Source organism: Coccinella septempunctata, chromosome 6, assembly GCF_907165205.1.
Source record: "Coccinella septempunctata chromosome 6, icCocSept1.1, whole genome shotgun sequence".
Taxonomy (NCBI): domain Eukaryota; kingdom Metazoa; phylum Arthropoda; class Insecta; order Coleoptera; family Coccinellidae; genus Coccinella; species Coccinella septempunctata.
The window spans coordinates 25,381,467-25,396,095 of record NC_058194.1 but is presented as its reverse complement, the minus strand read 5'-3'; the positions used below and the strand labels follow the sequence as shown (position 1 = coordinate 25,396,095).

Genomic DNA, 14,629 nt, shown 5'->3' with positions numbered 1-14,629 from the left:
CTGATCTTATGGCGAACACGTCACGTAATGACTATCTACATTAGCACATTAACATTATAATATACCAGCGTGTTAAATTTCATATAATAAGTAAGATGCGTTGAAACACGATGAAGATTAATGTGTTCATTTTTGTTTCAGTCTGAAAAGAAGAGATTATATTTGTCTGCAAGATCACCATTCTCATTGTTGCTCAATATTTCTTATAATAAATACGACACGGCTTGATTCAGGAATTTGTTCGTATAAGTATGCGTGTATTTTCGATGTCTGTGTATTCGTATTCTCCATTTCAAAACATTTAACATTATTATTTTATATTTTTCATAAAATACTTATTTCACTACTGTACAAGATTAAATTCTTTATTCGATTGTCTGCTACTCCTAGTTCTTTCATCTAAGGGAACTGTGGTTTCCAAAAAAAACTACTCTTAATCTTGATTCTTGACCTATGAATGCTAAACATTTGATGAAAGAACACTTGATATGTCTATTTCAACTATGCCTATATGTATGTCAACCTCTAGCACATCGTATGAACATCAGTATATTATAGTGTAGGGTCAAGTTCAATTTGTCTGCAATTATCTAATAAACTGTCCCTCGACGTCAAGTTCAGCATCATCTATTGGGGCAGGCCGATAAAAATCATCCTTCTTTCATTAGAAAGTTAGCGTTGAATTTTTCTCTGATTGAAAAAAAAGTATAGTATCATCTACCATCTATCTATCACCATGAGGGCCATGGCCCATCCCTTTGAGAACTTGAGAGAAATATTTATTCGAATATCTTCAAATGACAAATTATGCCCCCCAAAAAAATCACCCCTGGAACCGCCACTGCCAATTATGCGAATAACTCGGAATTTGCATTTTTATTTCACACAACGCAGATGACAGAAATCAAACCTTATCCACCGCTAGTTAGTGTATTCATTATAATTGAAATGTAGTTTAACTAATGGCCCAACTATAAATGTCCCGATTATATGATTAGGGGCTGTTAAGTTCTCCATAAAAACCAGTATTATGGCTGTATGGAAGGAACGCTGGAAAATAAAGCCCTGGAGCTGAATGTCTTAAGCCTAGTTCTAATGGATCCCAGTCTCCTCTTGACAGGATTCCGATAATAAAACACTTATAACAGCCTTCGATAGATTTCGAATTTTTTTGAGATTCTACTGACGGACAATTATCGATGATTCACGTGCATGCATCTCATTTATGAAGAGTTGCATTGAATTCTTCACGAGTTATATGACATGTTTGCAGAACCCTTTTCTTATGAGTAAAAAATCCCGAAAAAGATGAGGTCACTTAAAAATTCGTCAAGACCGAACGGTTGCACCGAGGTAAATAAAATTCCGATTTTCATTACTAGAAGAGTTTCTCTTTTAGAATATGTATCATATTTAGATCTACCATGATTTTTCTGGGAGATTCGCGTCTCGAAAATAGACCTTCAAAAAAACCCGAAAAAGATGGGGTCAGTCAAAAATTCTTCAAGACCGAACAGCTGCCCCGAGGTAAATGAAATTTCGATATTATTACTAGAAGAGTTGCTCTTTTAGAATATTCTTCACATTTTTATTCGTGATAATCAGAAACAATTTGCTTCAATAATGAAAACGCAAGGAAGTTTTATACCTAACATAATTCTCTCGGAAGTGGTATTTCTCTGAAATTACTCACTAAGAAGTTAGTTCCTGTCAACAGACAAATGATAGAGGGAGATGCCACCCATGAAATATCCTATTCATTTCGGTACCGGCACTAACTCATAATTACATCTTACTGAAACATCAAAGATCGCCAGTAATTACGTCCATTAATAAAAAAACGTCTCTATAAAAGTACGACTAGCTGCGGTCTTCCTGACGAACGCTCGTAGATGACATAAGCGTGCCAATTTATCTTTATAACATAATAATTCTGATTTATAATGAGATCAGGAGTCTTGACGGCTGCTCCACTAACTACGATGACTACATGTTTCCCGTTGTTTCGACCAAGATAACTCTTGCGCCAATGGAATGACCATTCCATTGTCTCATTATTCTCTTAAGACGCACTAAATTGAATTATTTTATTTTCAACCACATGTGATATTTCCGTCGAATTTTTACTTCGTCATGATGAAGTTCATTACTTGGTTAATTTCCCCTCGACTACTGTACGTGAACTCTGACTTGGTTCGTTTTTATCTTAAGTACATCAGATAGTGGAACAATGTGCGCCGAGCTAGGTAGGTAATTGACCATTGGCGCCGTCATGCATTCATGATGAAAAATATACGGAGTGGATGGAATGGGTCAAATTTTATTTTGAATTACGCAGTTTTCATCTTTAACTGAGGAGTTTGTCATTCACCCCCTTCGAGAAGTGGTTGTGTTTTTTATATACCTCTGTATCTTTTGAGGTTAATGACATACTTTAGGAGTAAGTGATATCGGACACATACCTTCTTCATAAGGTAGTAATTGATGGATTATCTGAAATAAAATATTCAATTACATCAAGTAATTCATGAGTTCTTTCATGTTTCCTCAATTATTAACCCTGGAGAGCTACACTTAATTCACTAATAGGATCTGGTATACTGGTGTACATGTTTATCTAACTGAAAGAATTGGAAAACCTCTCAATCAAAGTCTCTCCAAACACCTGAAGTATGTAATAATAAAATGAAATATTCATTTGACACATACTGGTCGATTTTTTCTGGTGATTCAAACTTTTGTACACATCATAAGTCACCTTCAATTCACGATCATCTCTTGTGGTACAAAGGGGACACCTTTCTGAGGTTGACAGTTGCTTCATAGGTAATTCTTCTGGAATATACTGCCTATACGGCAAAACTGACTGTGGAAAAACTTTTTAAGATCCAAATTGATAAGGTTGATACGATCTTTTGATCATCTCGAAGAGAGAGTGCTTTGAAGTGGATAGAGCTTCAAACCATACCTTATGCAATGGTTGTATATTGTGGTGGTGAGACCTATTCTGAGCTATGCATCTTTGGTGTATCGAAATTCTATAAAGAAGGCCTGAAACCAAACCATCATGATCAGATTATAGAGGAAAGACTGTCTGAGGCGCTTGGTGATGGATCACCATGACATCGATGAAATACCAGATGTGTGTTTTCTTCGTTTTATGGATGTGGATATGATGACAGTTCTAGGAGGCTGCGTTGGAGACCATGCTTTGACAGTGGATTATTCAGGGATGTCTCGATAAGGTAGAGCACTAGCTTCTGTTTTTACGAACCCTACATGGTGATTGTTCCTGATACGACTCAAATAGGTTTGTTAAAGTCTAACCTGATTCACCAATGGCTCTGTAACTTCCACAGGAACTGGAATTGGTACACCCCACACCAATATATCGACCTTCCTACTCCGGCAAACATATTTTCATATGTTATGACAGTCAATGAACACTGGAATCCCTTTGTGAAATCAGAGCAACTCTTGCTTAGTGGGAGAATGCAGGAACGCTATATCTATCATTATTTCACGCAGTTTGAACAAGTTGAGCAAGAAAAAGCCATATCTTAACAGAATTAATATCAATATTGTACTATGCGACGTTTAAAACCCAACGATTAGAATTGAGTCTCAATGCATGTATTTGTTATCCCTGAAGCTCTCCTTCGGAATTCTTCCTCCAGAAAGCCAGAAGTGCCGCTCACAGAAACAGACGCATAATAGATCACTCGACACAAAGTTTTTTTTGGTACCCTTTCCCCGTCCTACTATCGTACATCAGCCGAAGCCGCGACAGTCTGTGGCACGACCGCATACGACAAAACTCCCCCTAATTGAGATTTATGCGGCTCTCCTTTAGAGTCCCATAAATTTATATCCAATCAGTTTCCCATACGACCTCCTCGCCTCATAGAACGAGAGCCGAACAAATTGATTTTATTCGCGTCCTGAATGAAGAAGAAGAGCGGACCAGATGGTCGCTCGTGTCAATCCGGCTGTGGACCAATGTTGCCATAACGAGGAATCGTGGATCGAAGATTTAAGCTTGTTATGATCGTTTTCAATGAGGTAACGCGCAGGGGCAGAATAGGCACCTTAAATCGTTCACAGCTGATGATTTGAGACATCAAAGATGCCGACAAATAAGAAGAGAAAACAATGAGGCTACCAAATGGAAGTTTGATGGAAGATTTTTCTTATAGAATCAAATATTCATCGTACTCCAAAGTAGACATCAAGGAACTATGGTAGAATAGAACAAAACATCTGGTGACTGGCCGACAACACTCTGTGGTACTCATTTTGCCTTTTGTCAAGAATGTCGTTGCATATATTGGGCAGTACTTCAGCCTTCGGGAGTCGAAGATTTTTATCGCAGGTGTGCCTTGCCCAAAACATCTAACACCAACCGAACCACCAAATGACAAGATCAGAGCAACTCCATACATGACCTTCAGTCTTTCATAAGCAGTACAGTCTTCCCTTGATTAAAAAAACTGGAATTTCGATGAACAGCAAATGTTTACCATCCACTGTTAACAAAATAGCTTTATGTATTTGAATAAAAAGGCCAGTTATTCCTCCATACCACTCCATGCTTACCAACTCCCGTGTTTCACCGATAATTATTTCATTTTGCCGTCCACGTGGGTGCAAAAACCTTTAAAACGCAAATCCTGTTGTTTGGATGCTCACTAAAAAACCTCTCACAGATTTTTTTTATAGTTCCTCATCCTGCCTCAACAAAAGAGAAGTGCTACAAGTAGCAACTCTGTTGCACAGGTAGTTCTCATTCCTTCTAAACATTCTATAATCAGAACCAACATCCAGTGTGATCGTGGCATGCCCTGCAAGTTGTTAGGGTTTCATTATATTCTTCTTATACCTCTAGTATTTATCACTCCATTTTGATAAACCAGAACAAATCCCTACGATTTCGACTTTAGCACAACTGTCCTCAGTAAAGCAAAGGAAATTTTTTTTCAGAAGCCATGGTCGTTCAAACTCTTGAAATCTACAGATTGCATCTCCTATCATTTTGGAGTAGTAACTTCAGTTGTGCTTGTCTTATCTGTTTTCTCAATCTCCTTTGTTCTGATGGCTTTATAGGCGGTGCTACCAGCTCGTGATATATTGATAGTCGGATATTCAGAGCCTCTCCAAGGTTGTTCTAAAAGCCCTAAATAGGAAGGTTTCTTGATTCCCGATTTAATTATGTTCTACCATCCTTAGAAGCGGGTTTTCAGTTCTCAATGTCCTTTTTGCCATTTTCAAACGTTTCTTCAAGGTGTTGGTATTCCAAACTCCGTAAACCCCTGCCTCCCTGCAGTCCTTCATATAGAAGAGTTAGGATGCAGGATGCAGATTACGATTCATCTTCATCACGTTTCTTGTTGATATGTTGAGCTCGAGAATTTCATTCACCGTCTAGCTAGATCCCCAGAAAGAGTAGGTGGTTGCGAGTGCCAAGCTTCTATGACGTTTGTTGGAATTGACAATGTGCTACCACGTGTGTTCTAACGCCAGCTCCATGCTCCATTGGTTTTTTTTCTTTTGAAGGATGAAAGAGGGACTCGATCTCGAGGAGAAATGGTGCTTGTGAGTTGTCAGCAGAATAGTTGTGATTTACAGTTTCGACCTTGCATGAAACACTCCAAATTCCTCTGATTTTTCACCAGACCTGGCAACTTTGCGGTGGACGCCGACGCGATATTTGAAAGATGCGTGGGTTCCACGAAGGAACCGTGGGCGAAGCGCGCGCGCGACCAAATTTCTATTTTCTGAGCACGCCCGTTCTTGTTCCGATCTTGTATCTTGCGACTGACCTCGTGCCGACGCTACTGACGCTAGATGGAGGGGCCGATAGGTGGTATTGTCAGAAAATTGTTAACCTGTCGCCCGCGATGACAGCGGAAGATATGGATGAATGGACTTTTCACGTTTTTTGTGTCCGCAGTACCAACTCGTGTTTGACTTATGATTTTGAACGGTTCTTAGATATGAATACGTTGGGGCAGAACAGATTAGAAGGAGTTGATTATTTTCAGCACTTCGGGCAACTGTTTGTGTGAAACCAGTATTATAAATGGGAATGAAAATTGTGCCAGAAGTGCTGTGTGCATAAATGAGCAGAGTCCTGACGTAAAATCGGGAGTTTTTGCCCTCTTGTTCATATATCCATACCCATAGCGGTCGAGCTTTGAAATTCTCGGCCAAATATCGTCTCAATATTATAAATATGTATGCAGATCCAATTGAGTTGCTAGTATTTGGCTGTTAAATAACATTTCCAAGGTCTTTGCAAAATTTCAGCGTCATCTAGCGAATAGTTTTTGAAATAGGTACTTAATTTTTGGGAGTATTGATAGACGATTTCTTGAACCACTTTACATATTGATTTCAAGTAAGAATTCTTGGGACAATTTTTGGCTTTGAATTAGAAAACTACAGACCTTTAGCGAACTAGTTCCTAGGAAAAACCAAAAAGACGCAAAATCATAATCTTGTTGATATCTCACAATTCACAGAAAAACAATGGTGACAAACTGAAAAATTTTTGATTTTAATGTCACTCTGAAGTATGATTATCTAGAATAGAAGGAGCCATGCAATGTTCTTTGTATTATGCTATAATAATATTCGTATTTGTAGGTGCTGCAGTGTTAGGATCCCTTGTGAACAAGTAAGTCAAATATTATCTTTGTTTTAGGCTGTTATTGATACCATTATTTCAACAGGTATGCTAATATGCAAGAATCAGTAGGTATCGATGGAGAAGTTAGGCTATTCCAACATCCCTTCATCCAATCTAGCGTAGGAGCTTTTGGGATGTTCATGAATTTAGTTCTTTTCAACGTTTTGTATTTCTGTTTCAAGTGTAAGAGTGTAAGTTGAGCCTGTTTTTAACCTGTTTTTAAGTACGAAACAGTCTTAAATTTTTTTTTATTATGCTCGATGTCATCTGCAGGAAACACTACCTGACGAACATTTGCTCACGAGGGGCAACAGACATTTCAACGTCTTCATATTCCTGCTTCCAGGAATATTCGAATTGATTGCTACTACCAGTCTGGTGGTTGGACTCCTTTTCACTTACGTGTCAAGTTTGGCAATGCTGAGAAGTAAATGAACATACTCTTTCATTAGGTTTGTCTATTTGGCGTATATTTCAAGAATTCGACAAAATACCTATTTAAAGTAAACGAACATATGGAAATCTCAATAATAAGAAGGATTCTGAATTTTTTTTCTAACAAACTCAGCAAACTCTGCCAAAAGGGAAAGATAGAGTTGATAAGAGTATATCCAATATGTGTACAGTGTAATAGTTCAACTGGAAGGTTCTTTGTTCAATACGTTTTCGTTTTTGCTCCAAGTAGTCGATTATTCGAAGAATCCTTTCTTTGCATCTTGCTAATGTAGATCATCAACCTCCTTCGTTCCATATTGATATCACTTAGCAGTTGAAACTTTTGCTGATGTTGTTAAAAAAATTAACCTTTTTGTTGCGATATCTACGTCAACAATTATTTACTTTGGCATCATTGGAGGAAATTCGCTGAGAAAAAATGATAAATTTCTACATTATATTTATTTTTCCTTCATTTCGATATCGATAAAATATCTTAGGTTCCATGATTGTTTTCACTGCCCTGTTGAGCTACTTCGTTTTTGGGCATGTGCCGCATTGGCGTGAAACCTCCGGTATAATATTCGTCATCCTAGGAGTGGTACTGGTAGGCCTGTCAGATTATGAGGATAGAAAGGAGTCGGGGGAAAAAGACACAACAAGTATAATATTGGGGGATGGAATGGCTGTCGTTGGTTCTTTTCTTGCCGGTTGCCAGGTAGTTTTAGAAGAGAAATACTTGAAAAAGTACGATATTCCTCCACTGCAGGCAGCTGGTTGGGAAGGTGAGAAAATTGATATTCCCTTGGCTTATTTCCAATAAGAATATCTGCTTCAGGTTTATTCGGTTTCATTATTATGATTCCCGTACATTTAATTTTTTACTTCATACCTGTGGGCTATCCCCTTGGTGTTAACTCAAGAGGAACTCTTGGTGATTTTCCTGACGGGTGTGTTCAAGTCTACAACAACTGGAAGATAGGAGTTACTCTTATAAGTAAGTAAATCGATAACAGCATTGAAAAATGGTGGATTATATCGATAATTCATTGGAGATACTCAAGGCCAAATTGTCCTCACAGTAAAAATCTTCACAATGGCGTCCTTCAACTTTTGCGGTCTGACTGTATCGAAGGAGATGTCTTCTACGACAAATAAAGTCCTGGACAGCATGCGGATACTGCCTTTGTGGATATGCAGCATAGCGTTTTTCGGACAAAAATTTCAATTCATTCAGGTGAGAATATTTCCTTTCTGCTCTGAGTATCGTTGGATTGCTATCGATAATGTTAATTTTTTTTTGTGCAGCTTATTGGATTCTTTCTACTCATGTTAGGTCAGGCCCTTTATAATGATATTGGCTGCACCTCAATGGAGAGGAAATGTTGTCCGAAGAGAATTATAGAAGAAGAAGACGAACATACTATGTCGATGAGAAGAAGGATATCCCCTGTATTGGAAGGATAAAATACATATGTTGTATGATTCAACCATGTATATCCATGTATGATTGAGTGTCCATTATATGAATCAAAATTTTATTAAGAGCTTATAGCACTGCAAAAATTGATTCTTTCCTCGAAGAAAATAAAAAAAACTTCAAGTAATTGGAAGATTTTATATGAAATAAAAATAAACAAAAGCAGAAAAATAAGAGATAATAAATTGAGTTCTATATATCATGACCAAAAATTCACAACCCAATTCGAAGAAGATTCGGAAACTGCATGAATAGCTCTAAAACCATCATCCCATTTATGGGACAATGATTAACCAGATAAGTTATGGTTTCTTCTGGTTCCCCGCATTCACAACTAGGGCTTTCAACTGAATTCCATCGGCAAGCATACTATTGCAGCGTCCGTGACCTGTTCTTATACGATTCAAAATACACCATAATTTACAGGGAACATAAAAACCAGGAACTCCATTCGTGGGATCACTAACTAATTTTTGGTTGAAAATAGTTCACGTATTCCATTCAGACTGCCAAATATCCTTGTCCCCTACATTCGAATTAAGGAAAGAGTTGGTAAAAACAAAACTAAAGCTGCCGTTCGAAGAGTAGTTGCATCAGCACCCCATGAAGTACCAGCTAGTATATAGGGTATAGCCTATTAACATCGATTAAGTGAATGGGCAATTTTTTTGAAGTCAAAGTATAACCAAATTCTTGTTGTATCGCATAATGATTCCAACGGCTGTAAGCGAATATAGTCAATTAACCCTTATTAGGTTTATCAAACTGCTATCTCAAATACAAAACATCCTGAGGACAATCAAACACAAATAGTGATTCGGTGTAACGCACACCCACATAAGAAGTTACCACCGGCCACACTGCACTAATGGGCAAATTATGTGTTGCGTGTCATAAAAATCAAAAGTCATCCATCTTGCCATCATCAACAGCCACTTAATCAATTGAGGTCTGTTGTCCTTTCTACACTCGTACAGGACAGACGGGTAATAGAGTGTAACCGATGCTCGAAAAATGGTCGCTAGGCTTAATGATCAGGTGCTTTCACCTGTCATCTACCTGGTTACAATGCAAGGAGAAGATTGATGCGTTTTAGCTTACTTGAAGAGGTTGGAGTGCTGGTTGAATTGGGGTAGGTAAATGCAGTTCGGTTAGTTTCTATTTTATCAGTTGAAAAATTTTTCGTTGATCGTGTTCTTTAGCATGAACTGAATGAAGGTACGTACATGAACATAGACATCTATATGTCTATGGGTACGTATGACTGTCAACACATACATAGAAGTATCAGAAACTACAGATTTTCTGATATTCTTATCCATTATTAATCAAAAATTATTCTCCTTAGAAAAAATTCCACCTGTGTTCTGGTTCTGGTATATGAATAATAAGGCCCATTGTTCATAATTATGACAATATAAAATTCGGTTTTCATCAAAGTTCCTCCATATGCGAACACAAAAATAGACTGCTATCTAGCAATCAATCATTAATGAAATTCGGATTCTCCATGATTTTTCGATTATGATTTGACATAAGAATCTGAAAAAGGAATTGACAATGATGACTTTTCTCAAATTTATGGTTTTTTATGATTACCTAAACTCATAGACATAGAGACTATATGTCTATATGTCTATGCCTATACTTAACATGTCGCAAATTAAACTAAAATATAAGATTGATACTTAATTTTTCTGTTTGACGATTTCATCATTATAACTAATGAGCTGGAGGAGCTTTTATATGGCTTTTAGTGCAGTGAAAACTAAGGATCGGACAAACCTACGGAGCTGTCTGACTAGTTTCAGGTGAATTAAATCTACGGCATTTTCAACTAGCAGGGTTTAACTTTTTGGAGGTCATTGAGCCTATGAGAATTTGAGACATATGGGTTCTTTTAAACTTTGTACGAGTACTTGAGTTGTCATATTGATTGAAAAAACAAGAATTCCCGAAGATTTTCGATGAAATTTCGGAAAAAAGTAATTTTGTAAAAAAATCTTTTCGAATATTTGGAGAAATTATCCAATGGCAGGTATTAAATGGATGGGGGGCCTGGAAGTAAAAGGATTTAAGTGCACGTATTTTAAAAAACGATCCAAGTGCAGGATATAAAATCTAAAAGATAAGGTAAATAAAAAATCCTTGAACAATTTTTACATATCGTCGTTCTATGATGCAAATTGCCTTACTCACAAAATGACACTTTTTTAGGAGAGCTAAAAAACTTTGTAAATTTGAATTTTTATTAGAAGCAAACCAAATTTAAATATGTTTCAACATTTCTTGTCTTTCAAATTATAACTTGGGCCGCTGTCAGATCATTGGTTTGTGCGTTTGTCACTAGAAGGCACTAATACCTTTGTTTTCATCAAAAATGGGCAATTTGCATCTCAGAACGACGATATGTAAAAAGTTTTGTAATGTATTAATATATAATTTTCAAGCTCAATCCTACATTTCTGGAGTGCAAATTATTTCAGAACTACAAAAATGCGCTTGAATCCTTTTACTTCCTAGCCCCTCAAGCTATGTCAAGTAGACTTGACCTCATAGGTCCAGTAGATATCTGGTAACCTTTATTTAAATTAAGAAATCTTGATGTGGACATAATTTTGGACTTTGGTAATGAAGCTTCGATGTAGATATGAAAAACGTGTAAATGCTCCACTCACTAAGCACCATTTATCGAAAGTTATTCTATTCGATAAACTTAATGGTCCGCTAACTGGTAATTTCAGTTGCTGAGGCCAGCTCGAAAAGAAAAACTCTCAATAACCTTGGATTAAGTTAACCCCTTGACAACTATTTGACGTTCATATTTATTTAGTAGATATCGTACTACTGTTTGGCACTAGTGATGAAAGGATTAGTAGAAGGGTACTGGGGAGATCAATTTCCAGAAATCCATCAGTTCTCTGATTAAAAGAACATTGAAAGTGACCTAAGAAACTCACAAAATTAACGATATTTTATCCATTCCCTAAAGTTTTCGGACCAATTGATTGTTTTTGAACGAGTTCAAAAATAGACCATACAGTTGTATCACAATATAACATTTTTTTCCTCGGCGTCCACGTGTAGTTGGTGGTTTATATCTAGGTAACATTTCATGGTGATATACCCATATTCGAAGGAAAATTACTAATCGACTGGATGTAACAGATGTCTTATATACATATTTCCAAGAAAGAGCTGATTTTCAATTGTATACCTGGCCAGATCCAGCGACCACAAATTGTCGCTTACCCGTGGTTAACGAAGAAAGAGTAACCACAGATACAGCTGTCACTGCGTCGAAAATAGAACCAGAAACGAGAAACGGAAAAATAAATAACGCTTAACTAAATCAAGCTTTCCGAAATTATTATGTTATTTATACCATTGAAATTCTAGGAATTTAAATCGCTCGTCCCGGACAGTGTCAGCCCGGACCGTGCAGATAAAATACAGGTTTTTAAACGTATCACTCCGAACCATATGGTATAAAATCGACGGGGAAAAATTGCGATACGGGCAAGAACGAAACGGCAAGGAGCATTGTTGGAAAGCTGTCACGATAAATAACAATCTGAGCCAATCATTGTCGATTTTACTAATGGCGCAAATTAGATATTCACGTTTATGTTACGCTCGGTTTCCGGTGTACGATTGTTTCATTCAGAATGTTGTCGTGCGTGGGCTGGGAGTAGATGCTCTCTTGTGTGCTTGTGCTTAGCACGAGCCACAAGATCGGCCCAACGGTCGAACGCGCTGGTCTAATGGGAGAAGGATCCAGAGGTGCACAGGTACGGATTCAGACAAGATCACATCACAATAATAGCCATTGATTCATAATGAAGAAATAAGTCCTCAGTATTTGTATTTCTTCATACAATTGATTTGAAGCTGGCGAACCGTCTCAAAAAAGAACTCCCTCAACACCAACCAAGTGGCCAAACTGACACCTTAGTCTCTCAACAGAAATCATAGGTCCATTATACACCAAATTACTCAGAGGTCGCATCAACAGCAGCTCTAGATTTGAACTACGCGTCAGTTTTGTCATTTTTGTCACTATATCACAATGACCCCCGATTTCACAAAGCTTGATCGGGGGATCAACGCTTGATTGGCGGATAAACGTCAATTTGTTTTCAATCGATAATTTAGTTATGAACATTCAGAATATCATTCTCACATCAAATTATGATTCATAAAGGCCCATTCGATGATTCTCAATTGCTACTTATTCAATATGATCAAAAACGAAAGGATTCAGCAGTGACTGCCAAAACGTTGATCGGACAATCAAAGTTTTGTGCAATCCACTTTTACCCCGGGTTTCATAAAGCTTGATCGGGGAATCAACGCTTGATTGACGAATTGCTATCTTCAATATAATCAGAAATGAAAAGGTTTCAGTGATTTCGTTTTAAGAAATCGACGGACTGTCAAATCGTTGATCGGGCAATCAACTTTTTATGAAACCCGCTGTAAGAGAATGAAATTCTATCACAAAATAACATGATGCAATGCCTCATCTTGATTGTCGACTATTTCACACTAAATTATGGAATTTTGATCTTCATGGTTCAAAGGGTGCTTTCAATTTCCGATCGGTTTGATATTGCTCATGTATCCAGTGTGAAAATAATTGGAAAGCCGAATATTCCAAAGCGTTAACCTGACTCGTGATGTAACAATATGGCAAAAAGACTTCAGAAGACATAATGCGAAAATGTGGCTCATAAACCAAAGACACAGGTCTGTACTTAGCAAATTAGGTATTTTAAACGCTAGATTTTAGATTTTAAAGTAGATTGCATTGCACAGCGACTCTAAGATTTATTGTGCCCATCTTCAGAGCTGTTTTAGCTTCTATGTCATCTATACCTCGCTATCCAGTTTCAGCTTTGATGAACTCAAGTTTCTGGGATAGGTTCAAGGAGATTACTTTCAAGCTCCTGCAATTTTCCAGTCCAAAGTTGACTAGCAATGGCTCGGAAATATGTCACAAGGTGATCTGGAGCTTCATCTTTCCTCCTACAGAATCTACATTAGTCAGTTTCTGCTAGACTCATTTTAATTTGTTGCCTCCTGAGAGGGCAATGCCCTGTAAGTAATCCAGAACGTTTAGCACATTCTTGCTAAGATCCAGCTACTTTTTATATCTCGCAGTGTTGAACTTTTGGTTTGTTCTAGCCTCAGAAGTTTGCTCCAGACTAATTCTCTTTCGGTTTCTCCTGAAAATATTTCTATAAATTTCCATATACTTACCACAGAAAGGCTCCTGGCCAATGAAAGAAAGTTGTGCTACTTTTTTGGCCTCTTGATTGATTCCCTAGACTTTATTTCCACACATCCTTTGACTCATTTAGGGTTCAGACTAATCTACGAATGAATCTTGAACAAAAAATGCACCATTATCATATTGATGATTGGGGGGCATTGTGGTCTAAAGAAATCACTGGTCCCTTTTGATTTGAAGAAGAAACTAATGAAGTAAAGCTGCATAAAAAGTGTTATGGTGCTTTGGCTCAGTTTGTAGGGCCCTTGTTGAAAATTTCGCTCTTGACATATATTTTCAGCATACATGTGTGGTTATTTGAAGTGACAGCCAAGAATCCCATTGGGACCAAAGATATGTAAGTACCAGCGAAACCTTGGCCAAGTGTATTGTTTCTTGCATCATTCCCAGAATACAAAAAAAAATGTCAAAAACTTATTAGGCCATACCTACCTCTAAGACATCCACATGGTCTTACTTTCAGTGATTCTTCGAAAGAAATGGACAAAATGGATTCAGAGACCAGCATACCAAAATCCATCTCTGCTCCTCCGACGGACAACCCATTGGAACCATAATATCACATCTCCCTGCGGGATTCCATCGACTGGAGTGGCTGATTTTATTCATAATATACAATTTGTGTGAATAAAAGATAAGTTTCGTCATCATAACCAGTAGTTATAGGTACGTGATCTACGGAGCCAGATAACGACGCCACAGAATGATATTCACTTTCCGTTTGAATGGGTCC

General features: G+C 37.5%; 1 protein-coding gene across 4 annotated transcripts; it reads left to right on the top strand.

Annotated features, from left to right (window-relative positions):
- Nucleotides 1–2,112: 2,112 nt before the first annotated feature.
- On the top strand, nt 2,113–8,598 carry LOC123315542 (solute carrier family 35 member F6-like). Of its 4 annotated transcripts, XM_044901275.1 has the most exons (8): nt 2,113–2,246; nt 6,646–6,676; nt 6,732–6,879; nt 6,962–7,115; nt 7,624–7,908; nt 7,962–8,120; nt 8,206–8,360; nt 8,432–8,598. In XM_044901275.1, the coding sequence occupies exons 1-8, from the start codon at nt 2,231–2,233 to the stop codon at nt 8,588–8,590; spliced, it is 1,107 nt and encodes a 368-aa protein (XP_044757210.1). In that variant the 5' UTR covers nt 2,113–2,230; the 3' UTR covers nt 8,591–8,598. The 4 variants fall into 4 exon arrangements, with proteins under 4 accessions (XP_044757210.1, XP_044757212.1, XP_044757209.1 ...); XM_044901277.1 differs by lacking the exon at nt 2,113–2,246 and having other exon boundaries at nt 6,540–6,676; nt 7,720–7,908; XM_044901274.1 differs by lacking the exon at nt 2,113–2,246 and having other exon boundaries at nt 6,540–6,676.
- Nucleotides 8,599–14,629: the final 6,031 nt, after the last annotated feature.

Coding starts and splice junctions, on each gene's coding strand:
- LOC123315542 (XM_044901274.1), top strand. CDS start 6,600: ATGCAATGTTCTTTGTATTATGCTATAATAATATTCGTATTTGTAGGT. Junction 6,880..6,961: donor TCTGTTTCAAGTGTAAGAGT/GTAAGTTGAGCC, acceptor TGTCATCTGCAG/GAAACACTACCTGACGAACA. Junction 8,361..8,431: donor AAAAATTTCAATTCATTCAG/GTGAGAATATTT, acceptor TTTTTTGTGCAG/CTTATTGGATTCTTTCTACT.